The 27895-nt window shown below is 41.9% G+C and overlaps 1 protein-coding gene across 2 annotated transcripts in view; it reads left to right on the forward strand.

The window, feature by feature from the left end:
- TENM1 (teneurin transmembrane protein 1) overlaps positions 1–27895 on the forward strand; it is a 503051-nt gene that overhangs the window by 407201 nt on the left and 67955 nt on the right. For both annotated transcript variants that reach the window (XM_019540172.1, XM_019540173.1), the window contains 3 exons: positions 6126–6375; positions 7908–7928; positions 16462–16694. In XM_019540172.1, the coding sequence (XP_019395717.1) occupies positions 6126–6375; positions 7908–7928; positions 16462–16694 (504 nt within the window). The remainder of the gene's footprint in view (positions 1–6125; positions 6376–7907; positions 7929–16461; positions 16695–27895) is intronic.

Genomic DNA, 27895 nt, shown 5'->3' on the forward strand with positions numbered 1-27895 from the left:
CTAAAAGGCTTTGTAAATGTCAAGATAGGACCCAAGGGCTAAACATTTGGGGCTAAATTATGCCTTTCAGCAACAAGCACAGAGCACGTGGTGATAAATTCTTCTAGCAGCAGCTCCCAAAGACAGTATAAGACAACTGGCTATACTCCAGATTGCAGGCACCCAAGCTAGCTTTAAACAGGCTAGCTTAGGCAGTCCTCGCTGCAGCACACAGGCTGCTTCAAGCTTCTGCTGTGGCTAGATTCCTTCCGATATCCAAGCTAGATCATTTAAAGCTGGGGGTATCTGTAAGCTACACAGGGGATGTATCTGAGATGCTTTTATCTAATGCACAGTGAAGCATCAGTGTCTATACATACACAGCAGTTACTGCATAGTAGATTAGTCCAATGTGCCATTTTCTAGTACCTGTAGATAAAGGTACTAGAAATCAGTGCATTAAACTAATATGCCAAAGTGAATGTGTAGACACTGACCAGGAGCAAAGTGCAGAGGGCCACAGGGGGTGGGGAGAGCTGCCCAGGCTCGGTGGGATGGTGCCTCCCAGCCGCGTGGAGATCAGGATGGGTCCCAATCTCCACATGGCTGGAAGGCAGCTGCCCAGACGGTTCTCCCTTGCCCTGTGGATAGCCTCTACCCTATCCCACCAAGCTGGGACAGCTCTCTCCCAGACGCATGGAAAGCAGGACAGGTCCCAACCTCCATGTGGCTGGGAGGGAGTGTCCCCATCTCCATGTGGCTGAGAGGCAACTGCCTGGCACCCCAAGCAGCTCTCCCCTGCCCCGCGAAGATCAGGACCAGCCCCTGTGCCCCCTGTAAGTCTGAGGCTGGCATCCAGGGAAGCTTGGAACTCCCCCTGGCTGCTGCAGGGGGGGAGAACAGAGCAGCCCTAAACTGAGCTCCTGTCAGGAGCAGATTTACTGCCGACAGGCACACATTCAGATGCGTGCGGAGGCCCAGTTTAATGCACCTGAATTTTCATGCTATGCTTACTTCAAAAGGATGCAGCCTCTTCTAAATATTCCTGTTAGTACTATCCCTGAGAAACCCTTGTGATTTAAATAAGTACAAATTTTGACTTGCACTAACTCTTATACCTATGTTTTCCCTGGGGAAAGGGGTCTTCCTCTCCCAGCTGGGGGAAGGACACAGACCAAAGCCATTTTGAAAGTTTAATTAATTGAAGCAGCTTTCTTTAATAGGACTATAGGATAATACGTTCTCATTTTTAGTTACATTAGTGATCAGGTGGACCTGATTTACTGCTTAAAACATTTCCAGAAATAGACCAGTGGTTCCTTATCGTGGAAATTGAAAGTAACATTTTCCTGTCTCTCTCTATTTTGCATACCACGGTCTTAAAGGGGCCTCACAACAGAGCAGCAACCTAGAACAGTGCTTGCTAAGAACACCTAAGCATTACAGGAGTCCTGTTCAGCTTATTCATCCTGCCTTTTCAAATAAATATAAGCACGCACTTAATATTTTCATGTAAGTAGGGTGAATAAATATCCATCTAACACACTTAAGAAGGGATTTTAATTTTATGCAGTCTTTAAGTATTTGTTATCTAACATTCCCACCTAACATACAGGCACAAACCGGGAAAGATTAAGATTTAAATCAGGGTAAACTGTTATTCACCTTTCCCTTTCCAAGTATCCAGTCATGGGAGGCATAGAGTACATGTTGTTCCTTGAAGTTAATTTGTCTAAAGTTAGGCATATACATAGGTGCCTCCTTGAACTGGGGTTATAAGACATGATCTAAAACCAAGTGAAATCACTGAAGTGTCTCATTGACTTCAGTGAGCTTTAGAGTACTCTAAAGTTCTCTAAAGCACTCTAAAGTAAGAACAAATGCTTGAGGAGTCCAAGATGGAAAAATAATTAAACATAGCAATTATCCATCTAACTTAGTAGAAAATAGCCCCACAAATAAATGATAAACCAGATATTCAGCTCCATTACCAAAAGGTCAAGAATAAATAATAGACTACTACTTGGCCTTAGCCAAAAGGTTAAGAAAATCTCTTCAATTTCAGCTATGCAACCCAGACATGTAAATAAGGCTAAGGTTGTGAGTCAAGCCTAAAGACAGAAAAAATGAATTTGAGGTTTATGTTCAGTTTGAGAGGAGCTGAAAGCATGATGATAGAACAGCTTTCTCAAATATGAATTTCTTGCAATTATTTTCAGAGGCCATAGATTTACTTCCTTTTTGAAATGCTGCCACTGGATCAACTGCAGGAATAACATCAGGAACACAATTCAAATGTAAAGTTTTTCTGTTCTTTATTTTGAATGGTTTTTGTTAACTTTCATTTTACCCTAACAACAGTTTAATCAGTTATATTGTGATACAGAGTTTGCAGTCAATTTCCATCAATAAAGTCTTCTCTCCCAGCAGACTTTCTGCTGTTGCTTCCCTATTCTTATGGTTATTTCTGTGCCTAAGAGAAAATGCATGAGCAGTGTAGGGTATAGTCTCCCCCTCTGACAGCTAAGCATTCTACTCTTGAAGCCAAGGAGTCAGAATCTATATCTTCAAAGTGGCCCCACTTAAGTAACATAGGTTGTTCCCAGCCAGACTGTCCTATAACCTATAGCCGCTGCTCTCCCACAATAAACCATAAGTGTACAGATGTTCAGTAAAAATGGCTGCTGCAGGAGAAAAATAACCTGGGAACAACTAGAATTAAATATCTGTATGTGCTGTAGCTTCTCTCAGAAAAGAATAAAGTCATCCAGCATCCACCTCCATGCCTCAGGAGACAGTGAGTCACTCATTGGCCTCCACTGCTCAAGCAGGGAGCAGAACATGACCCCTTCACAGTCCCTACACTGTGCTGGAGAGAAACACAGGCTGACCATGAGAAGTCTGGGTCAGCCAATCAGGGCTGCCCTATGCACTGCTGCCACCTGCCACCAGGCAGACTAACGGAGCCTGCAGAGCATGCTAAGTAGAAATTCACAGCCCCTGCTCCCCTTCCCCCAGCTGCACAGTGTCAGCATTGCAAATTCTCCATTCTTCAGGGCCTCAGCATTCAACTGCCTATACATGCAGCTCTGGGTAAGTTTTTCTACCAAGAGAACAAACCTGAGAGAATTCTCCCAGATTATTTGAAAGTGTATATGCAACCTAAGTCTCCTGCTGTAAGCACTAGGTTATTACAGGGAGGGTAGACATCACTATCATTAGGTGTCTCCTCAGAAGGTTCTGGATCCTGTGGATAGAAGCATTTTACTTGCAGCCCTGACTTCCAGGAAGGATGGAAGTTCTGACATATGCTCAGCATTTCCTATTCCCTAGTCAATGTCTGGTCTCTGAATTGCCCCTCAGAGATGCTTCATTTCCTCCAGTGAGTGTATAGGGAATCAAGGTGGTTAATTCCATTTCTTTGAATTACTCCCTAGAGTCAAGTGTCTAATATTTAAGGATATTGAAGCCTGAGCTGGAAGTACCTAAGAGGCCAATCTGGCCTTTGCTTTTAGAGAACACACAAAGCTGCATATTAGCTCCTGAATGCATAAAGTACTGTTGAACTGTCCAGCTAGCTCATGAATACGAATGAATGCCCCATTAACCAGTATTTCCTTTGAAGTGGATTATTCTTTAGATGGGCAAGTATATAGAAAGTTTTCTTTTTCCATGTTAAAGGAACTTAATTCTTTGAAGTTACAGATGCAGTAGCTCTGGCCCCGATCCAGCAACATACTGATTGAAATCAAAGAGACTACTCACATGCTTAAAACTAAGCACATGCTTAAATTTTTTAAAAGCCAGGCAAACTCTCTGGAGTCCTAATTATATATTGGTGTCTGTATGAGACAGATGAGAGAGTGTCTTTACATAGTGAGCCTCAGACAAAGGCCAACATCTCCTGTCAGGAAAATGGTTTTACAGGGTGGGGGAAAGAAATAAATTTCCATTGATTATGTTGGTATATTTCCAAGGTCCTCTTCTATGCCGAGTCTAAACTCCAAAGGGAAATACATATCCTGTCCCTTGTTGTTCATAAATAAATTTGAAAAGTTTCCTCTTTGAAAGCCATATAAGGTGCCACCCACTAGGCTCCAAGGGGAATTTCCATTTCAAACTTCTTTACAAACCGCAAAATAACTTCTAAACAAGGACTGTAAGATTGCTACAGTTGCAACTGTGTCAACATTTAAGGAGACTCTAAAGCAGTTGAATGTGGGCATGTCTACATGTGCATTTACACCAGCTTAAGTTTACTACACAGTAAGCAGGAATAGGCCGGCATTGACATGTGCAGGTGTTAAATCGCATTAACGCTGCACATGGACTGACTTGGGACTAAGGTTAGATCCAAGTCAATTCACACACACGTCATTACTGAACAATAGTGCGTTATCAAATTTACATTCAAGTCAGCATAAGTCATCATATTTACTGCGCGGTATGGGTGTGCACGTGTAGATGTGCGCCCATACTGCGTTGTAATTTTGGTTACTGTGCAGTAAATGCACACATGTAGACACACCCTGTGTCTCTTAATGCATAATTTCCTATGCTGTTTAAATTATGAAGTGGATGGAGTTGCATCAATGTTAGACTGGTATTCAGTTCAGACTCAGGGCAGTGGATGAGTTGTGTCTGTGGTTCATTTTACATAGCAAGTAGATTGATTGCGGTGGGTTGTGGTGTGAAGTGGTAGGAAGCTGTAACAAGAGCAATGCATTTCCTGAAGTTATACTGCCGAGAAAGTGTTGTTAATAGCTGGAGCAAGATTGAATGCTGTGGTATCATGGAATGGAATTATGCTTAGTTGGATGAAACATATATTCTTGTGACAATACCAACAAAGGAACCTTTCAGCCGGGTGGTTTTTTCAAAAGCTGAACACGGTGCAGTACAAAGGGGTTTTGCGCATGTCTTCTATTGTTCTGGCTTTAACCTGGGATATTAAAATGCCAGTGGCACGGTGTCTCCTACGAAGCACAGCTATCGCTTGTCAGTGTAATCAAAAACTATATTCGCCTGTGTTTTATTTCCTTAATCACACTTCTTATTTGGGCTTTCTAATAGAACCAAGGGATTTGGAACTTGTGGTCTTGGAAGACTTCTGTAGAATACCTCTCTTCAGTTTTAAAATTGCCATGAGTATAGTAATAACATGTCATTTTTGAGGGTAATTGTTAACTATATTGCTATGTGGTTATATAAAAAAAGAATATCTACCTGAGAAAATAGATGTTAGTACAAGATCTGATATTACCAACCTAATAATCGGAAAGATTTTTGAATGATATGTCCTACTGCTCAGTGCTGAAATACTGACAAGTTGAAAAGCTGTTTTCTGTTTTATGGCAGAGCATATTGTATTTTCATTGGTAAGAAATTCCATTGCTGATCAGAATTCCTCTTCTATTCTTAACTCAGCTATACTGCAGTCACCACCATTTTTATACATTATCAGCAGCTTGCCTTTGAATATTGATTGTACACTGCAGTTCAATGCCCTTTTCTGAAAAATGCGGAGTAGTCCTGCTATTAATCTCCCTTAATTAAATATTCAAAGTGTCTAAGAAATTCCAGCACTGGCTAATAAAAATTTATGAATAAAATGAATATTTAAATAGTAATCCCCAAGAAATTAGATACCGCTGCAATTAACAGTCAATTTGTTAGAGTGTTAACTAACCATGCGCTCTAATCATGTTCGCAGACCTTAAAATAGTCACTAACCACTACCCAAACAAGACGCTTGTTGAGCTGAGAGCAAGGGCTGGTTAGAATTGGAAGTCAGTTCTTAGACTCTTTTCCTTAACTCTTTAAAAGAACCGATCATACTCCTCCTTTTCAAGAAAGAGATTTTCAGCAGCACTGCAAAATACACAAGTAAGTTGAAGAATGCTGTAACTCCTGCATTTTTCCCTGCCAGATGATTTTCATTTCAGCATTATAACAAGCCAGGAACTTACACCCGTGTTTTCAGAATGTGTAGGTAGAACAAGTCTTCTCGTTGCCGGCTCCGCCGATGTTTTTGTGGGATAATGAAAGCAAAACAGAGCTGAGCACAAAAACTGAGCAAAATTAATTTATTTGCTTTTTTATTATGACTCCTTTCTGTCTTCAACCTTCTCTTTTCTCCCATCTAGGCATTGTACACAAAGGAAATGGTGAGAACATGTTCATTTCCCAACAGCCCCCCGTTGTCTCGACTGTCATGGGTAACGGACACCAAAGAAGTGTCTCTTGCTCCAATTGCAATGGTCTTGCTCTCAACAACAAACTCTTTGCCCCAGTTGCTATGGCTTGTGGCCCTGATGGCAGTATATATATTGGAGACTTCAATTTTGTCAGACGGATATTTCCCTCAGGAAATTCCATTAGCATTTTAGAACTACGGTAAGAAATCATTGATTTCATTGATTGGTTGGTGCTCAGATTTATTATCATGAATATGATACTGCTATGAGAAATCCAATGAAAAATTTTTAAGTGGCCTGAGGGATCAGCCAAATTTAGCTGCCCAGAAACGATGTGTCTTTCTTATTTAATGTCAAACAACATATATATCCGAAACCTTAAGATTACTTTAAGGCGATCAGTTAAGTGAGGCAGGGGTGCTTATGTTACATCTTCCTAATTATGTAATTGGTTAAAAAGGTGTAAACTGAACACGCTTAATCCTCTCCCCCATATATTTTTCGCATACATTTTTCAAGGTAGAGTAAGATTTTAAAGCATTTTTTTGCTTTAAATCAATTTAACTACCTAAGAGGAAAGAGTTGAATAGAGTAATAGATTCAGATATGGTCAGAGCTCACAGAGCATTGGTGCTTACTGTTAAGGGCAGGTTGAGTGCAAAAGTATGTAGATCCAGCTAAATTGTTTCCCAGGCCTTTCTTAGAAACACAGCAAACTAAAGCTGGGTGGATCTTAAGACATATGCAGGTCACAGGCATTCAAAACACAAATCTCTCGATCCAGGGGGTGTTCTGCCACCAAAAGGCTACTGTCCAGTACCTACCCTGCTATACCAGTGGTGCTCAATCTCCAGTCTGTGAAGTCATGTCATCCAGCAGTAATAGGGATCCCCACGGGCTAATTGCCGTTCCTTTGCTGTCAAATTTCCTGACCCATAGAAAGCCCCACTGGCAAGATAACATGGCCCTGTGCTCTAGATCACACAGGTGTGGGGTTGGGCCAGCATGCAGGGTCAGGCTGGTACATGGCCAGATTTGGTATGCTGGATTGCACCCGCAGACAGACCCCACATTGCTCATTTGGCCCATGACACTGTAAGACTGTGCGCCACTGTACTCGATACACCTGCCCCTGCCATTGACACTGCACCCAGTTTTACTCTTGGGAGGTACAAAATAGCCCTAGCCCCCACAATATTACAGTAAAGCTTTTCTCACAGTTGCTATTTACATACTGTGCTACTTGCCCACTCTTATCTCCACTAGAGTTCCTTTCTCTGAAAAGCCACTAATCTGTACTGGAATCAGTGGGACCACTCACTTTTTAGGATTAAGCCTTTACTCATTTCAGGTACCAAATTACACCAGGGCACCATGTGCCATGTAATTCATACCCCACCAAGCCTTTATTGCATATCCAAGTACATGGCTGGACTTCCAACTAGCATGATTAGAGCTAAGACTGCGCATGGATTGTCTGTGAGCTGTGGGCAGTGGAAAAGAAGCAACTAAATTGGAGTGAGAGAAGTGATGGATAAAGTGGTGGTGGGATGCTGAATGACTTGACTGCTTTCCTTGATTCCTACATGGTGCATTGGTGGGCTGTACAAAGTGAATAAGTCTGGGGTGGGGGGTGTTGTAGGCAGAGGTGATTGTTGTGGGTTTTGGTCAATGTTGCCAACTGATGTGTGCTGTTTTGCTTTTTTTCTGGCTCCTGAACTGTCATATTAGGAACAGAGATACAAGGCATAGGTAAGTAAAATCTGGTACTGTTGTGTACACATGCCACTGCTTTAAAAGAACAAACCTAAGCAAAGGGAGGAGCGGGGTTCGGTACAGGTTGACAGAAGCACTGTACCTCTAACCAATGTGAGTAAAGATCAAACTCAGCTGCGTTTGCTTTAGGGGGGTGTAGAGGTGGATCACCGCTCCAGACCTACAGGCCCCTCAGTTTGCTAAGAGCAAGGGCTAAGAGTATTTGTTAAAGGTGACGGTGTTATTTCATTAACATGTGTCCTGTTCATTTTGATCTACAAGCACGTTTCAGAAACTAAGGGTAAAACAGCTGCTTGTGTTGTAGGTCTGTGACAGAGTGGGAAACTGTACAGCAGCAGGAACACTGACAGCAGCTTTGTCAAATGACCCCATCATTCATGACTATCTAGAGAAGTGATGTGGTCCACAAACTGCATTGCACACCGAGTGGTTTTATTTTAAAATTGCTGTTAATTTCTGAAACATCCTCATATATTTTATCTACACGTCAACTGTAAATGTGGTCTGCCAGGGCAAAGTAGAACTGGTCAAGGAACAGTCACAGAATTGTGACTTGGCAAGTCACAGCTCCTTTTCTGCTTTCACACGGCCCTGGGGAGGAGGAATAAGTTACTGCCCACTTTTTAGAGCAGCTCATTCCTTACTGTGGGGCCTGTTGCCCACTCCACACAACAGGTAGTGAGAGAGGTGGGCAAAAAAGTAGATACCCAAAGGTGCTTTCCTTTCTTTCCCCCTTCTGCCCCCTTCCTTGTATTAAGAAGCAGTGCAAGAAAGCCTCGTTCTCTTTATCACAGCAGAATCACAGCCTAAGCATAACCCAGCATGGGGGAAGAGGAAAGGGGGGGCGGACTCTGGATAGCTGAGTGTAGGCTGGATCAATCAGCCAGTACGTGACATTAAAAGGGGCAGGAATAACAGAGAACAACAGGCTACCAGGGCTTCTTACGCTTTCTTTAGATTATAAGAAACAAGCTCCTCCCTCCCCTGCCAGATTAGTTAAAGGAGTAGATAAGGCAGGATCGAGGCATCCTATTTTGATGGCTGTGTGACAACACAGAGAAAATCCCAGAACAGACTAAACCAAATGTACAGCACATTTTGCTTTGAGGGCTGACACAATCATCATCAATTATTTGCCTTTCGCCACAATATTATTACTGAATGAGAGTTTATTTGCCAGCCTCCTTATCAAAAATATAATCTTTCATGCATTTTGCAACAATAAAGCTAATGGGAAGATATTACAGTAGCTGATGGCATGCATTTCCATGGTTTGTTTTAATGATTGTTTCAATTTTGCTCCCGAGATAAACTGGTCAAATTTGTTCTAAATTACATAAAGTTGAAAAGAACAAAATTGAATTGGTTTGCTCTGGAATGCCAATTGTCAACAAAATGGCATTAATCAAGGTTCTTAATTTTTGCTTCAGTTTATGAAAGACAACTTTCTCAATGTCAGTTCAGTAAAACAGGAACCTGCTAGCTTGTCTACATAGGCTTAAACATTAGTTACTTGTCAGATTACTTCCCACTAAAGTGCTGTAGACTATTAATTGCAAGTATTAATTGCCTATTTGCTGAGTTACATTAGTCTTACTAACTTAAAAGAAGTGATCTGTGGTAAATTGAAACACATCACTTAGAGCAAGTAAAAGGTATTGTGGTTATGGAAAAGCTGTTACCAGTCTTCATTGCACACGGCTCTGCTGAGGCTTTAAAAGCCACAGCCACATTAGAGAAGGGTGTGAATGTGCCTTCTTCCCAAGGAGGAAGAGGAACATAGAGTGCTTCCACAGTTGTAGATTGGTCTTGCAGGAGTAGCAGCTATTGTACCTTTTGCCACAGTTTGGGTAACCTGCAGGTGGGCCCTGTCTGGGGATGGGGTGGAATCAGGCCCTTGGAGGAGTCCATCAGCTCCATTGGAGACCTCTGGGAACGCCATAGCGTGCAGAGAAAGCCCTTACTACACGGTGTCTGAGGATGCTCGGCCAGACCCTTCTAGCTAGTACAGGAAGAACAGGACTGTGCCCCGCCTCTTCTGCCCCCATTCTGGACTGGTTTGCATCTCTTAGAGCAGAAGGAAGGCAGTCTGTGGTCAGGTCAGGATTGAAAACCTGCTCCCGTTATGACCATAAGCAGTAAACCTGTACTACTCAATGCCAAGTGCTGGGTAGTGGTTAATTAACCTGGCAACCTCTGGAAGCACTAACAGCTTCAGGTGGATGAGCGCCTAAGGAAGGTAGTGGAACCCTTGATGGAGGAAATGCCATCAGAAGGTAGATGAGCATAATCCCTCAGTAGTGTTGCCTTCTTTTAGAAAGGTAAAACTACTAAAGAAAATACTCTGCACAGCATCAGCTTCACTGTGAGCAACAAGGTGGTAAAGCTTATAGAAACACCCATCATCCAACTTAGACTTCAGACAGTCATCAGCTTTGTGAACATCATCACCGTGTATGCACCAACACTCAGCTCCATGCCTTAGGAGAAGGATAAATTTTATGACACTACACCAAGTTGTCAAAGGAATACCATCAACCGAGCAACTGTTCCTCCTTGGAGATTTTAATGCAAGAGTCAGAGCAGGCAACAACTCATGGCCAGATTGCCAAGGTGTTTAGCATTGGCAAGATAAATGAAAATGGCCAATGATTTCTTGAATTCTGTGCCCAAAAGCAATTGTGCATTACCAATTCATATCTTGCTGGAAAAAATCATCAGTGTCATGGCAACGTCCATGATCGGGTCACTAGCACCAATTAGACCTTGTTATTGTTAGGAGGAAAGATTTACCTTCAGTGCAGACGACCCACACATTCCACAGCGCCAATTGTGACACCGTCCACTCCTTGATCATTAACAAAGTGAATATTACATCCGAGAGACTACATGGAGGAAAACCTAGGAGCAAGTCCAGAATCAATATCACTAACGCCAAGAATCGGAGGAAGTGCTAACAGTTTGTGAAAGCTTTCAAACTTGACATGTTTGGGAAGTCAGTATAAAAGAACACAGAGGACATTTGGGAAGGTTTAAGAACTGCAATCCGTGAGACAGCTAAAGCTGCGTTTGGGGAAAAGAGGCCATTTGATATGAACTGTTTGAGGAAAATGCAGAAGAACTATTACCTTTTGTCAACATCAAGAACACAGCCTATCTGGAACACAGCAAGAAGCCAACTGAGAGCACCAAAGCAAGACTTCAGCAAGCAAAAAATGAGGTACAGAGAGCAACCAGACACTGGGCAAATCAGTACTAAACTAAACTCTGTGTTGAGATGCAGACAGCCTCAGACACAGGAAACTAAAAGTCCTGTGCAATGGTTTGAAGAAAGCTCGAGGCCCTACTGTCAACAAGGTTGCTCCTCTCAAACTGTGCAATGGTGAAGCCGTTACAGATATAAACAAGCAGATGTCTCTTTGGGCTGAACACTACTCAGAGCTATACTTATAAGAAAGAAACATTACCAGCAAATCACTAGACCTGCCAACTCAACAGGTCATGCTAGAGTTAGATGTGGAGCCCACTATAGAAGAGTTAAGTAATGCCAAAGATTTATTATCAAGTGGCAAGACTTCTGGAAAAGATAGCATCCCAGTGGAAATTCTCAAGTCCAGCAAAGGAAGCCTATTTCATCAGCTGCTACTCAAAAGCTGGAAAGAGAGTGAGGTGCCCCAAGACATGCGTCATGCAAACATTGTCACTATGTATAAAAATAAAGGAGATAAGAGTGACTGCAATAACTACAGAGGTATCTTACAACTTAGTACAGCAGGAAAAGCTTGCACAAGAATCATGTTGGTGTATCTACAACAGCTGCTGCGCCATATTTAGCGTGAATCTCAGTGTGGATTCAGGGCTGGAAGATAAACCATAGACATGATATTTTCCCTGAGGCAACTTCAAAAAAAGTGCAGAGAGCAACACTGACCACTGTGCATCACCTTTGTGGATCTAACAAAAACATTTGATACCATCAGTGAAGCAGGTCTGTTTGCAGTCGCGGAAAAGATGAGATGCTCACAAATCCTGTTAAGTCTTAGACGTTCCTTCCACAAGAACATGAAAGCTACTGTTTGAGATGAGAAACAGAGGGAAGCAAGGATGCGTTCTTGCCCCTACACGCTTTGTAATCTTCTTCTCACTGCTCCTGAACCTACCCGCTTGAAGACCTGGAAGGTGGAATATACCTTCACACAAGATCAGATGGGAAACTCTTCAACCTGTCATGACTTAAGGTAAAGACTAAAATTAGAAAGGTGCTTATCAGGGAGCTTCTATTCACTTCCCTTATAGCCCACAACAAAGACCTACTACAAGAACTCATGGAGCACCTCTAAGAGCTTGCCAGGCATTTGCTGTCACCATCAGCATAAAGAAAACAGTTGTGTTGGGACAGGGAGTTCCACAAGATCCATCAATCTTTATTAACGAGAACCAGCTAGAAGTTCACCTGCCTAGGCTCCACAGTGACCGCCAACCTCTCACTGGATGAAGAACTTAACGTTCGCATCAGAAAGGCTGCCATCACCTTCAGCAGACTAGTTAAAACAGCATGGAACAACTCAAAGCTTACCATCAAGACCAAAATGCTAGTGTACAACACTTGCATACTCAGCAGTCTCATGTATGGTGGGGAAGCATGGACAACGTATGCATAACCTGCTTCCACCTGTGCTCTTTATGCTGCATACTCAACTTCAAATGGCAAGATAAAGCTACCAATGCAGAAGTGCTTCAAAGGGCAAATTTACCAAGTGTGACAGCCCTACTCAAATAGAGACTGCTGTACTGGCTAGGCCTTCTGAGCACATTGCCCAAAAACAACACGACGTCCCAAGCTTCAGTACAAAGACGCTTGCAAGTACTGCCGTAGGCTGCACTATCCACCATCTCTCGCAGACAAAAGGATCCCAAGCAGTCTGTGTGCTTCCCTAGTGTAAAGACTGCAGTTGTGGCCTGTCCTTGTAAGGCTCATTCCTTCTCCCAGCATGTGCCACCTCCTACACAAAGGCAGTATTGTAGCTGCAGTATGCCCTCCCTGTGATAACAGTCCATAATTAGCTGGTGCAAAAGGTGGGCAAGACCACTCATGCTAAAATGGTGGCATTTGGTAGCCTGGAGTGGCTGTTACTCCTTATACGTGGAACTCGGGAAGCAACTTGAACTTGCAACAGCACCCAACAGCTGGCATTAAGTTCCAGCCCTCAGCACCCTCCTCAGTCTCCAAAGAGAGATGAGCCTGAGACCACGTGGAAGAGACTAACGAATGCCAGCAATATAGGACGTGGTGCTAGTGAGAAGTCTGAACTCGACGGCTGCACACAGAGACTGCTTCACAGTCATTCGCTCTCTTTTATGCCATGGGGGCTCCTTGTGTAGCAACATCATACAAGGCAAGGGGCAAATTCATCGTACAAATAAGTTCCAAACCCCGTTTTCATGAAGACAGAGCTTTGCAGCCAGCCTGAATTTGTGACACGGATTTTTACCTGCTGCTTTGAGTACTCGGCCAAGTGCTTTGGGTAGCCATTTTCTAGAAGCTGTTCTATTACGTTGGATTCAGGTCCTTATACAGTGCCCCCGTCCATGGTATCCAAGTACGTTCCCCCTCCGTACAGTATAGCATACAATCAGCATCAATCATGGGCAGTCCATTCCTCCTTTCTGCCTACCTTACCCCTGGCAAAAATTGCACAAAGATTAACTTTATTTTAAAAGCTGGTAGAGCACAGCTAGAGAACGTTTCCAGTTGGGTCACACTGACCTTTAGACATATTTTGTTTGTTCTGTTCAAAAACATTGATATTCTCAGTATGTCCCTCACGAGCTCAGGCTGGTTCCATTAGTTTCCTAGACTCTCTGCAATCAGTATTTTTAACACCAAGTAATAAAGCTGTTTGGGAACTAGTGAACTGGAATCTGGGCATTGAACTCAGAGAGGGTAAAGAACGCAGAGAAGGAAATAGTTTCTTCTGAAAGAAATCACTGTAAATATTTTATTAGATCACTTGGCACAATTTTTAACATTACTAATTAAAACAGGCCATGATACAGATTTCATTCCAGGTATCCCCAAAGATCAGATATAGTTTTGTTTTGGGGGGGGTGTTTCCATTTCTATTAAACATTTTTGCATATTTTAGCATTCAAGACTATAACCACAGGTGGCATTAAGCATTTTCTCAAAGCTAGTATATTATACCTAATGACAACAAGCATGACTAAGAGGGGAGTTTATAATGACCCCTGGTACTTTGTGGTTTTAACTTGAGTGGTGTACATTTAACATCTTGAATCCTCTGTGTTCATTTCTCCACAGCAGGGTTTTATGAAAAACCCTTTGTTCAATTAGTCCAGATTGCTCTTGAACTTCAACTGCAAACCCCACAAGTGACCAGTCCTAATATTTTTAACAAAAAAGTTTAATTAACTTCAGAATAATGGCAGGCTTTGGTACCGCAGTTAATCACATTTATCTCATTCCCTCCTTCTCGCCTCCTTCATTCCACCAATCCTCTCTCAATCCTCTGTCCTTCCCCTGTATCTCCCTTCTTCATTATTTCCTGTCTAACAGAATCCTTATTTCTCTCTTTTCCCTTTTATAAAAAACTTGTGATTAGCCAGAATTAGACTAATAGACCTTATGGTCCAATCTTTGGGGTGCTGAGGACTTGCTCTTCCATTAGATGTCAATGGGAATTCAGGAATTCACTAAGCACCTTGGAAGATCAGGCTCTATCAAAAATGATTAAATTGTGGGTTTCTTAAAATCCCCCATAAATGGAAATAGGACATTTTAACTGAGCCTTGCTGGAATGTATAAAATTAGAATACAGTACCAAATGCATTCATAAACCAGACTAAATGAAAGAAAGGATATGTATCTCTTCATATACATTACCATTAATAAATGTTTTTCCAGGGGTCTGTAATATTGCTCGGTTGATTTAGGAGCATCTAATAAATGGTCAGCAAATCCTAGTATCTCCCTCAGTCAGGCAAAGGTTTGATATTGAAATAGGCTCTGTCAACTTAATCTTCAGTTTAAAAGAAATCAGTGCTACACACGTACTTTCGAGTCCCTGGCAAAGGCTTTGCATTTAGCATCATGTTTTCTCCAAAATATTTTTTTCTCCTCCGGTGTGGGAGACCCGTGTGAATAGGGGAAGCTAAGTATACACAGAACGGTGTCAGCTTCACCGCACACGTAAGGGAGCTGACAAAACACAGAAACATCTTCGAACTCTCATCTGTGCATTACACTCATCTCAGGTGCTCACCGCAACACTAGTAAAATATCTTCAGGAGGAAAAGTGTGATTTTTTTTGACAGTGTCTCTTTCAACTGCATGACAGCAAACTATCTTAACAGAGTATAAACCTGTAAGAAATTTGAATATGATGTACTGAAAAAATAGCAGCCTTGAGGCATGTCACAGAAAAACATTGGAAGTTCAAACTTCAGGATAGCTGACTATCAGAAATGCTCTTCTCCCTCCAGAGGGAGCACTGCAGTGAGGAAGCGTCCGCTCTCAGGCTCTGGGAATTAGCTGGAAATTGTACAGACGTTTAGGAAGCAGCGGCCCTGATTGTATCTGCGCAGAAATCTCCTGATTTCAGTCACGCTCTGCTCAAGCTTGAGACTCTGCTCCTATTCCCTCTTTATGATTGGGGCCAACATGTGCAACCTTGGCAGAATTAAAGCCATTGTACTTGTTACTTCCCATTTCAGAGGGCTTCCTTAAGCAGCAGATTTGCTTAGATTGTCAAGCTGCCAGAAAGAAGCAACCACACACACACACACAAAAATCTGATCGGTTGATAAGATGCAGTCCAGTTCACTTATTAGAATTCATGAGCCTTACCACTTAATTAACATGTGTAAATATTTTTTTTTAAATAACGTTTTATCATCTCAATAAGGCACTTCAGTGCGTGAATTATGGTGCATTAATTCACGCCTAGTTGCATTGACGGTACTTGGCCTTCCGCCTTGTTCCTGACAACATAGTAGGCATGAATTAATGCACCATATTTCACACCTTCGTGTTACTTAATGTTTAAATGAGGATAAAAATCACCAGAAGTGGATTTTTGTGCCTACGCAGAACAGTCTGTGGGGTACCCTGCTGCTCTCCTTTAAGTCATAATGTGGTTTTGAATGCTGATAGTCATGACATTTAGCATGCATATAAAAAAAAGGCTTCTGCTTTTGAAAACTGTCAGTATATCCACCTTGCAATTGCTGCTGCAAGTTTAGTCCAGCATGGACTAACCAGCCAACTTTTTTTACTCAGCTTTTCAGCTACTAGTGCTGCATGCCGTGTTCCCACATCCTAGTTTAAAGCTAGGTTGGGTATGTCTGCAGTATCCTGCTGTCACTACAGCACAGGTATACCCAGGGAGAAAAAAGATAGCAGCTGGTCCATGCTGCTGGAAGTAAATTTCTTCAAACAGGGAGCCTGATGAACACATTAATTCTCTGACTTTGCTCTTCTTCTCTTTAGTACGAGTCCAGCTCACAAGTACTACCTGGCTGTGGACCCAGCCTCAGAATCCCTCTACTTGTCAGACACCAACACCAGGAGAGTCTACAAAGCGAAATCTCTCAGTGAAACAAAGGATTTGGCCAAGAACTATGATGTGGTTGCAGGGACAGGTGATCAGTGCCTCCCATTTGATCAGAGTCACTGCGGAGATGGCGGAAGGGCGGCCGAGGCTTCTCTCAACAGTCCTAGAGGTAGGAACGATACACTAAAAGCTTTTTTGCTTTCAGGGTTTGTGGGTTCAAGTCCATTTTGATACTTGATGCGTGTTCATGGAGTTTAGGCATGTGCATTTAAGGTCCAAGAAAGCTGGGCTCTTCAAATCTGAGGTCCATTAAGATAGTACTTATTTGCAAATCACCAAGTTGACCTTGGCCATCAAATGCACCTAAAAAAAAAATTCTCCCACTGACTCGCACTAAAATGTTTGGTGCCGCTTTGTTTCCAAAGCAAATGCCATATTGTAGGGGCTGTTTGAAAGTGTCATGGTCATCCATCATTTGTGCCAAAGCCTAATCTACTTGCACCAGCCCTTGCAGTAGCAGTAAACTGCAGCATAAGACTTGATGTTTTCAGCTGAATGCCCCTAAGCTCCCATCAAAATCAGCAGTAGCGAAAGGGACCCAGCACCTCACGTAACAGAGGTAAATGAGCTGCAGCTTGTTCATTCCTGTTAACACACTGTGAACTCCTAATGAATAGCTCTGAGGTAAAGTTTGATGTTTTAGTTTTTTGAGCTAAAAAAAGGGAAGCTGTTGATCAGTGGGAAATTAGAATGTATATCTAGGCAAAAATATTTCCAAGACAAATGATAAACCCAATTTTAAGGCTTTGCTAAACAACACGTTGCAATTATAGCCCGCGTGACTTTGCTGTGTCTTTAATGATGGAAGGTAAGTGCGAGATAAGTAAAAATAAATGTTAATCTTCAGGCAGCTAATTAATGTACTGAATCAACTCTGAAAATAGTAGAAAACAAAGGTTTTCAGATCCCTTTGCAAGAAAACAAGAGTCTATGTATTATGGCTGACCACAATTGATTATATCTAATTAGACTACAATTAGCTGTTCTTTCTTACTTATTGAGAAAGTATGTTGGTGGAAATTTGTAACATGGCATTTACCTTTAAAAATAGCTATATATATTTAGCTTCCTAAATAAGAGGTTGAAGTCAGGGAATGAACATTAATTTTTAATCTTTTCTAATTTACTGCCTACGGGGGCCCAGCAGGAGAGCACTTAAGGCAGCTCCAGAGATGCGGGTTCAGACTCCACTCTGGACTTGTGCCAAAGCTCCCCCCCAGTCATCCCAGTTGTAAACTGGTACCTTCTTATTTCGGCTGGGAGGTCAAAGGCAGCCAAGCATGACGACTGCCCGTCGGTCCTTTATGTGCTGTTAAACCTACGTTCGTTTTACCAACCGCAAGGCTCAGAAGGACCTTGGATCTTTTTGATTGACAGTGAACTTGCAGTTCATGAGTCATGGGCCAGCCAGCAAACTGTGGTCAAAACGTATGAAATCAGTCTGGTGGCAGCTGAAGAGGGGAGCGCTCTGGTTGCCTCTCTTTATTGGCTGTGTCTTGAGATCATGCTTTTAAAAAGTATTATTGTTGGTGCCTCCCCTACCTTTTCTCACTCGCCTCTTAAATCATGTCTTGTCTTGTAGTGGGCTGTCATTTACCACATGCCATTGCCCGCAACAATGAGGCCTCTGCTTCTAGGGACAACTGTCATATAAATATGTAATAAATATTAATAGAATTAAGATTAACGATCAATATTAATAACTATACATATATTAATAAATATTGTTATGATGAGCATTCTCTACAGGAATGGCTCCACAAACCTGCTGCTCTAACAGTTCCTGACAAGAAACTGAGAAAGTCATTTTTTATTTCAAAATCAGAGCCGGGTTTTGTGGCTTGCCTTGTATTTTTTCCTTGCCATACATTCAGCAAGAGCAGGTCTTTGTTTGAAATTTAAGAACTAATAAGCAAAACAAAGTTTTCCCTCAGCCTTTAAGAAGTTTGAAAGCTTCATCTTACCAATGGCAAAAACCTTCTCCCTTTAAAACAGGGTTTTGTATACATGCGGTATTCTTCAGAGACAAAAGCTTTAAAAAAAAACATATTTAGAATGCATCTTGTGAAGATATTGTTTGAGTGCTCATTTTGCTTGTCGTTAAAATAATCACTCAGATTATTGGATCAGAAGATAAGTCAATTTGTGTTTCTGTTGCAATTACAGTGAGATGAACGGAGTCTGAGTAACATAATCATTTCTTTTTTGGAAGACTGGAAGTACGGATGAGACTTTAAGGGAATGTATCTATAGGTCATTTAGAGATTGATTCGACATACGACCAGATAAATCACTTCTAATTTCATTCCTTTGAGATTTTTACAATAAGAAAAAAAGTGTCTTGTGTTGCAGATGAAAAGGCTGCATAGATACTTCCCATTCAATACAGCTGGAAATAGGTTCCTCTGTGGCTAGTCAGGCTATTCTCATTTCATTTTTAGCCGCTGATACAAAAACACAATCTCTTCTCTCCTGTTTCTTTCCTCTCTGTCTTGTTTATTCCTGTCCTGGCTCTCCTTTCTTCTGCAGTAGAAGTTAAAATCTGAGCAGTTTAAACAGCGTAACACTAAATCACAAGACATGCATAATGATGGTGGGAAGGAAGATGGTTCAACAGCTCACTGGGGTCAGGCTGTCATGATTCATGAATTCTGTTCCACCTCTGCTGACGCCCTCTGTGCCTTTAAATGATCACTTCTTATCCCCATGACTCGATGCATGAGTCTGTAAAGTAAATGTAGTAATACCTAACCCCGGAGGGTGCTGTGAGACCTAAGTAGTAGTGCTTGGCAAAACGCTTTGAAAACCTGGAATATATTTAAAAAAAAAAAAAAAAAAAAGCTGCTGCAAATCCATATTTACCTGTTATTGTTTGTTTAATTTATTATCAGCTGTCCTGGGTGAAATCTATTTCAAAGAATATTTTACTTTTTGGAGTCTTTTTGAAAATAGATATCAATTTTTCTAGTATATGGCACTTTGCTTCTGGCATGCAAGACCTTCACAAGGCTTTTCATGAGAGTTGTTCAAATAAACTTTAAACTTTCAAAGAAAGCTTATTAAATAATGCAAGAGCCTTCATCAGCTTTCATTTAATTTTTCTCGGTATCTTTACCTTCAAGGTGACTGTGTTTAGGTGCTTATTATTTGGAGGGGAGAAGAGAGGAACATGGGAAGATGAATGCCTGGTGATGGAATTTAATAAAGTACTGCTCCTTAGAAGGACATTAGCCAATTCTTTTGATTGGAACCGGTTTCTCCAACTTCTATTTCGCAGCCAGCAAACAAACACTCACAGCTTTCTTCATTAATTGAATGAGTGAAGGGAAAAATGAAGCCAAGAGGTTGACTGAGCATGAATCCCCTCGTATTGTATATAAGTTTGAAATGACATTGAAGGATGCTTTTAAGCAGGCATGGGTGATGTAGTTGAAACTTGAGCTTCAATATATTATTTTTACTGCAACTTATTTTAATTCTGCCGAGAAGTCAAACTAATGAGTCATGTAATAGATGACCAAGTACTTAAAAAGAATGTGAAATGATACAAGGTGGGGGCATAAAATAAAATCTGTGACAGGCTGAACACATTTATTATACAAGCAGATACTGAAAATGAAGGAATAACTACAGGATAATATTCATCATCACCCAGATTCGAGACTCTTGACTTTCACCCAGTACCAGATTTTCAGTTTTTTAAATTTCTCAGTTAAAAAAAAAAAAAAAAAAAAAGTGGGCTTAGTGACGATCAGCAGAACCACAGTCACTATGTTGGGAGGCTGGCGGATAGTTTAAAACATGTGGCCAGATGTTAGGATTCTGGACCGCCAATGACTTGCTGTGTAAATCCGGGCTAGTTGCTTAAGAGGCAGGACAAGCCATCCCATCCGTAAACTGGGAAACGATGAAAGTCTCACCTCACGTAAGATACAGGCCTAGATTTTTAAAGGAGTTAAGCTGTTGCTATTCTCTGATCCTCAGAAAGACATTTGGACTACCTCCTCCTTAGGTGTCTAATTCCTGTTGAAAGCAGTGGGAATTAGTGGGTAGAGCTAATATATTTGTGGATTTAAGTCCAAGTGATTTAGGTCTCATTTTCAAAAAATACTCGGGCATTTAAGAGCTTATGGGCTCCAAACCCAGAAAGGAACAAAGGGGCACAGAAGTTAGATGATGGAAAGCCCAACTTATAGGCAAATGGCCCTCAGAGAAGAATAGAGGCCATCCTCAGCCTGAGGGGATCCAAACTTACCTCTAGATAGGGAGCGCTCAAACCATCCAGCTGTGGGTAAGCTGGGATAGGGGTACTCGCAACCCCTGCTACTGAGGCTCAGCTTCTGGAGCCGGACAGCACGAGCTCCCCCCACCTTGCACGCACGGTGCTCAGGATTAGACCAAGAAGCTTCTACCATAACTGCCTGGGTTTGGTTTCATGGTATAAATCCTCTTCCCCACACTGGATCCAAATCAGTCCCTGCTACAGAAGTGCAAAGAGGTGAACACAGAGCCCTCCCTCCCCCCCCGTGTTAGTTAATGTATTGCCTGTTGCCTAAAGCAGTTGTGCATCTGTCATTTGTTGCCTGCCCCATATAGCCCTACCTATTTGCCTGCTAATTTCTGTTGAATTTTTATTATGTTCCCAATCAGGCTGTTAGTGAGGCCTGAGATATGTCCTTTTCAGCACAGATGAAGCATAAATTGTTTGAGAATTTTGGCGGAAAAGCTGCGGTTCTGCTTACAGACAAGTAGAATATAGGTGCTTTGGCAATTTAAGATAAAAAAAATTTAAGAAACACTTAAATAAAAGATTTAATTTTTAAAAGGTTATTGAAATCATGTTAAAAAAAACAGAAAATGTTTTTGCCCTTTTTGGTTCAAACTTTGCTGTGAAACCACTGGACACTGTCAGTGACAGGACATGAAAAAGGTATAGTTTGAAAGGCTTTATTTTTTTTTTTTAAGTCTGAAAATAGTCACGGCTCTCTAGTTTTCTATCTGCAGCACTTCTTGCTAACGTAAACACAAAAAGAGCTGTAAAAACCACTTGCTGGAATTAAATATGTTCATATTTTGTTATATGTCAATAGTTCATTTAGGGCCAACACTAGCTCAGTTGAAAACCTCCTGCTGGCTTCTGTTTGATGTGAGCAGAATCCTTAAATGAAGCTAGTTGCTAACGTAATCTCCCTGCCCCCAACCTGCTTACCATCGGTAATAGCAGTCATTAGCATTTGATCAGGAGGTCCCTGCTATTTTACAAGCCAGTACATGCATATTAAGCTTACCGTACAATCCAGAAAAACCAAGAAGTGTGAAATTCCACGAACCATGAAGGGGACAAGCAGGACTGATGAAACAATCTGCCCTGCCCTCTACATAATAAGATGATGGCCATGTGCAGACATTCGGCATCTACCAGGACAATCGCTGCTCTCGGAAGAAACTACAAGCATATGGACACCTTAACGTTTTCTCCTACTGCAATAAATGGCCATTCTGACTACAGTGAGGTAGAAATTGCTCCTGGGAGACTGAATGTCTGCACATTTTCCCCCTCACTTATCTCCTCCTGGGGAATCAGGAGTGGAGCCAGGTGGGAAAAGGCTTCCAAGCTGGACGGGAGAAAGGCTCTAGGAGCTGAGAAGAGGGAACAGCGCCACGAGTGCCCGGTCTGCCTCTGGTGTGAGAAGTGCCCAGGGGCTTTGCCTCACCTCTCCAGTCCCTTTGGGGACAGGTGGTCTGGAGCAACCCATACGTTCCTCAGATAGGATCACCCTGGCCTAGGGATGCAGGTGGAGCATGGGAGAGGGGAGTGGCGGCAGACTGAACACCTGTACGGCTTCCTCTCCTGGAATCGTTTCTAGCGCTGGAAGTTTTCTGCCCCTAGAACTGAACGTTTGTTTGAGGCTGATATCGAGACCTTAATACAGCACCCTGTTTTATTGGAGTCGAAGACAGAGCAAGTCTCGTTCCATTTTGTCATGTCATCCTTATACTTATTTTCCTCCTTGTCACTTCGACCCTAACAGGTGGTGTGGATGGTTATCTCTGTTTCAGAAACCTGGAAAGCAGGTTGTTTTATGGGGATGAGGTGGGTGTTGGGTTGGGTTGGGTTGTTTTTGGGGGGTTTTTTGGACTTTTAAAATCAAGTTTTCCCCAAATTTCTTGCAGCCCTAATTTGAATGCATAAGAAACAGTTACTCACTTTTCTGCAAGCCATTGTCAGCAGTAAATCTGACCCTAATCATTGCAGCTCAAAACTGAAGATAAGACGTTTTCTTCCAGCATGGGCACTTAAAGTAATTTTGCTCTCTTTCATCTTTGCTGTTGAATGCTTCTGTCGGAAGAGCAGCAACATTGAAGTCCAGGTACCAAAAGAAGTGTTCCAGCTAATAAAGAGCAGCTGAGCATTTTGCTTCTCATACATCGCACTCAATGAAGTAAAGATGACAGAGATCACAAAGCAAGACTGCAAATCACTTGAATCATATTTTGAGTGGTGTATTATGGTAACCTATAAATAACTAATTGCATAAAATTACTTTAGTAGTTTCTAGATGGCAGCTTTAATTAAAAGCACCCGAGACATTTAGAAGTTTAGAAATGGATGGCATGTAATTTGCCCTTTTACCAACCGTAAAATGGTAATTAACCAATTTGATTCACTTCTTCCTATTAAAAGTTTTATGAGACTAGCAAGTTCTTTCCAAATAGTTTCTCTTCAGCAGAAGGTAGCACATTCCCTTTTATCAGTTCTTTCCAGTACTTTAAGATGTTTTCATGTACAAAATTCTTCACAAGTTTAATTAGAAATTTTCATCCAAAGTTAAAGTGCTTATTTGCAAGTAATAACAATTTTTAGATGCATGCACAATGTTGTTCTAAGTCTTGATACTTAATCTAGTTTGGAACGGAGTGCTTAGCAAAAAAGTATGTAGTGGCCAGCTAGAGTGCCAAAGGACCGTGAAAGTACCTTTGTGGACAGCTCGCTTAATGGACTGAATTTCCATTATGAAATAAGAAAAATATATATTAGCTGAGTGTTAGTCCCATGGATATTTTGAGGCCTGGATCTTTAAGACTGAATGTACAAAAATGCATGTGCATAATATTCACATTCAGTTTCCATAGTTAAGCATGTGGTTTATTAATTGTGCATATAAATGATCAATTAACTACCTGCTATATAGATTTGTATCGGTGCATTTATGTACAAATCAGAAGAAAGGTGATAAAAGGGTGTCTACCCTTATCGGAAACATTTAATTTATAACAAGGCAAGTTTATGTGCTAGAAAGCCTTCCTAAAATAACACCACGTAGCTTTTTGTGGCAAAAGTCCTGGTCAACTCCTTTTTCTTTTCAGTTCACAGAATGACAGATTAAACCCTCAGATCTTTATGTTGGATGCAGTTTTGCTCCCAAATCTGGATACCTGCACCTATCAACTTCACTAAAACTGTATAGTTCAGTAAAATTAAAGGTTGCTTCTGAAAACAGTCCAAAGGACTGGATAGAGCTCAGGCATCCAAAGGATCACCAAAGGGATGAACCCCTTTTGAAATTTTTGATAAAAAATGACCCTGCCTGACACAGACCAAACATTTGAACTTCAAGCAGCTCTCATATCCCAGGCAAGTGCCCCATATACCAGACCCTAAGGTCAGCCTCTAAAGCTTTCTTCTTGGAGCAGAGGCTTGCACCTCTGTTGTCCTCCCAGCTCTAATTAAAGCGCCCGCAGCATCTCACATACTCACCATCCCACACTTCAAAATTGCAGCAGGGACACTTTAACTAAAGTTTGTTCAATGAGCTTTAGTTAAAGTGCCTCTGTCACCACTTAGAAGCACAGGGATGCTGAATACATGACACCAAGACTCCTGGAGCACGCTAACTAGCACACTCCAACAGACTCGATTAATCAAGTCCGCTCTGATGCATGCTAATTAGCATGCATTGGAGCTGGCTTTGGGCACGTGTATAGGTGCCCTTAAATACAGCCCCTACTGAAGAGAACGAGACAGCACCACAATGCCCAGTGGATGGAGCACTTCCTGAGGGCTGATAGGAGATTGAGAGTCATTTCCTGATCTGGACCAGGTCAAGGTTGGAGTTTTAACCTTCATCTCCCACAGTCCTGGTGAGTGCCCTCAACACCGGATTGTTCCGTATTCCAGGATCGGCGAGGGGTCATCTGTGTTTCAGTTCTCACCAGGAATCCCATCCTTTTGGAAAGGAAACACATGTTCCCACAAAGTTTTGGTTTTATTCAGTGGATGCTGTCACTGTAAATAAGTTTTATCAGCGAGTTTGCAACCAGAGCTACTTACTACACTCTCTTGCCTTTATCAGATCTTTCCTTGCCTTTGTTCTTTCTCCTTACTCTGCTGTTTTCCGCAGAAGATGTTGCTGCCTCTTTCCTTCTGTTGATTTCTTTGATTCCTCTTGCTCTTGCCGTGTTTTCTACCCATCCTCCTTGGCATTTTCACTCTTTTCCCTTACTTGGAACAGACCACAAAGTTCAAGTGAGACCACTGCAAAAATTATGCATAGCTGAAGTAAATTTAACGTAATGATGAGAAGATATTAAATATATTATTTATACACGTTGCAATTACTGTGGACACACATTTTGAAATGTGTAGCTCTTATGTAAAACAAGGCAATGATGTCTCATAATATCTCAGTCTTCAAATCTCAGTTAAACGAGTGCTAGCAGCGTGCATCTCATGAGATTACCAGAAAACACATAGACTGCAATCTCTTCCGAGAAGACAACCAAAGCCTTAGGCAACTAGGAGACTTTGATCTCAAGGATGTTACGATTATCGCTCACGATTGCAATAACAAGCCATGAGGGTGCCGAGTAAGCACACACCGCTGGAACGTGAACTCACCTTCGTTCCATTATGACTGTGCAGGCTGGTACTCTCAGAATGACTGGCCACCCGCTTTGAGAAAACATTTCGGGCAGTTCACATCCAGACAACAGCCACTGAAAGGACAAATTGTAGATGTAAGCATTTAGGCTAGAATTCAGCACAGCCTGAAAACAGCCCCAGTCCTCCCACCCTGTTTCCATTGCCAACATGCCCCCTGCACAGCAGCTTGTAAAGTAGGCACCATCAGGGCCACTCACAGCAGCCAGGTGGAGCACCTGTGCTAACTGAACTCTTCTCCAGCCCTTTGCTGCATCCGCATGTGGGGTGAGCAAGGGCGAGACTCTCACCCCCAGACCTCAGTGATATGGATGGGCTTATATCCTCTGCATGGAAGAAGCTGCCCAAACTGCTTTTTTCATTCTGAATCTAATGGCAGGCCTCATTTATCTTTGCAGCCAGAGCATTTTTAGCACGTCAGTTCCTTTTCCAACATCTGCTGTGACTGAAGAACAATTGAAAGTGTCCTGCTGTATCCACAGCTATGAGGAACTGATCCTGTGTTGCATTACACTGTATGTCTTCAAAGGATGACAGGGGAGCTTTTAGAGTGCAGAAATATGAAAATGTCGTGCAAGAGACAGCCAATGGAGCTTCTAGTGATCCAGCATCTAATAATGAATACATGGGGGAGATTTAGATAGTCATCTATATTTTCCTGTTTCTTATTTTTCCCTTATCTGTTGTACCTTGTCAACGGATGCATTATCTGCTGCGTTCTTGCCAACAAGAAATCCTGAAATGTTGGGGCACCTTATCAGCAGCCAGGCAGGAGTTGGCTTAGTTTGAATTTATACATAAGACTAGAGAGATTTTTCCCCCCTCCTGTATAAAAGCAATCACACAGCAGTAAACATCGTATCTATCTATATGCACCTCTTTGTTGAGCGTACATAAAGCTGATACTTGTAGGAGATTTAGTTTGTTATTGGGCAGAGCCCAGATAGGAAAGATACCAAGTTGAACAAATAAGTGTATGCGTACAGCTCCTGAATAAAGGGGTTGAAATAATACCGGAAGTGTTAAGTGTCCGAATTGGACTGCGTTTGACAGGTTGGATTTGCAGAACCGGGCATGTGTGCATGTGCATGCACGTACTACACAGTTTTGACCTTGGTAACACTGTTTGAATCTTCAAGGCCAGGCCTCATCTCTGCTGTATCAAATACATACGTACCTTCCTCTCACATTCAATATTCATATTTTCCTTTTTCCGCCTGTATTATTATGGCCATGACTTGTTGGGCCAGATCCCCCAGCGGGTCTAAACTGGTGTAGTTCTGCTGAAATCTGTATCTGTGCATCGGTTTACAGCAGCTGCGGATCTAGCCTTCCGGCTGTATCACATACATAGACAATTCCCATTCTCCATTTAGGGCCTCATTTTCTATGTGTCTTTGGCTGCTATTCCAAACCCATCTCTACAGACCTCATATACCCAGATGGGTATAAGAGAAAACAGATACCTTTCTTTATTTTAACATGTACCTCCTACTATTTCTGCAGAGTATGCAGTGCTAACTGGAAAGACTACCAATGGAGTAACTTGTATAGCACCATTAGGAATTCACAAGCTTTAGTATAACTAAATTATTGAAGACATTATCTTGGCCTCTTCTATATAGCCAGCTTGCATCTACTTCTACCGCACTCAGTGCAACACAGATAGACTGCATTCTGCTAATGGCTGGGGACCAAGAGGTGTATTCTCAACGTTACGGGTTCTGTGGATTTCTTATGCAGTCCATGTTAAAAATCCACTCTCAGCTGCACAGTTGAATGACTCTATTATTTCACTGCTGTATAATTTTGGACTTTTATATAAATCGATGCCACACAGCCAATACAACCATCTGCTCACAGAGACATTGCTTGAAACTGAAGATGTATTTGCCCTAGTGATAGATTCTGCCTTTGTGTTATCCATGGCATGGTGCCTGTCTACACTTGTATCGCTCAGATGAGTCAAATATCCAGCAGAGCAGCAAAGGGCAGGGGTCAAGACCAGAAATTATATCAAGAGGTAAAATTAAGTATATATATATATATAGGGTCTCCCTGGCACCACACAGTGGAGTTAGGATCCTCTGACCTGATCTGACATGCAACTATGTTGGCATAAATTAAGGAGGGCATATGCCCAAAAATTCACTCCCACATCAGAACTCTAAAATGTCAGTTGTTAATTTAATTAATTTGCCTCTTACAACTAGAACAAAAGCCTGTGACAGGGAAAGGGTAGTGATCTACAAAGAAAGAGTGAGAGGGGAAGGAACTTCATTGACATGAGATCTTCCACCTTCACCAGGCCATGGGAGCGACATCAAACCATCCCTCCATCCCCTCTCTAATCAAGCCATTGCAGAGCT

Source organism: Crocodylus porosus, unplaced genomic scaffold (assembly GCF_001723895.1).
Source record: "Crocodylus porosus isolate Cpor-Errol unplaced genomic scaffold, CroPor_comp1, whole genome shotgun sequence".
Lineage (NCBI taxonomy): Eukaryota > Metazoa > Chordata > Crocodylia > Crocodylidae > Crocodylus > Crocodylus porosus.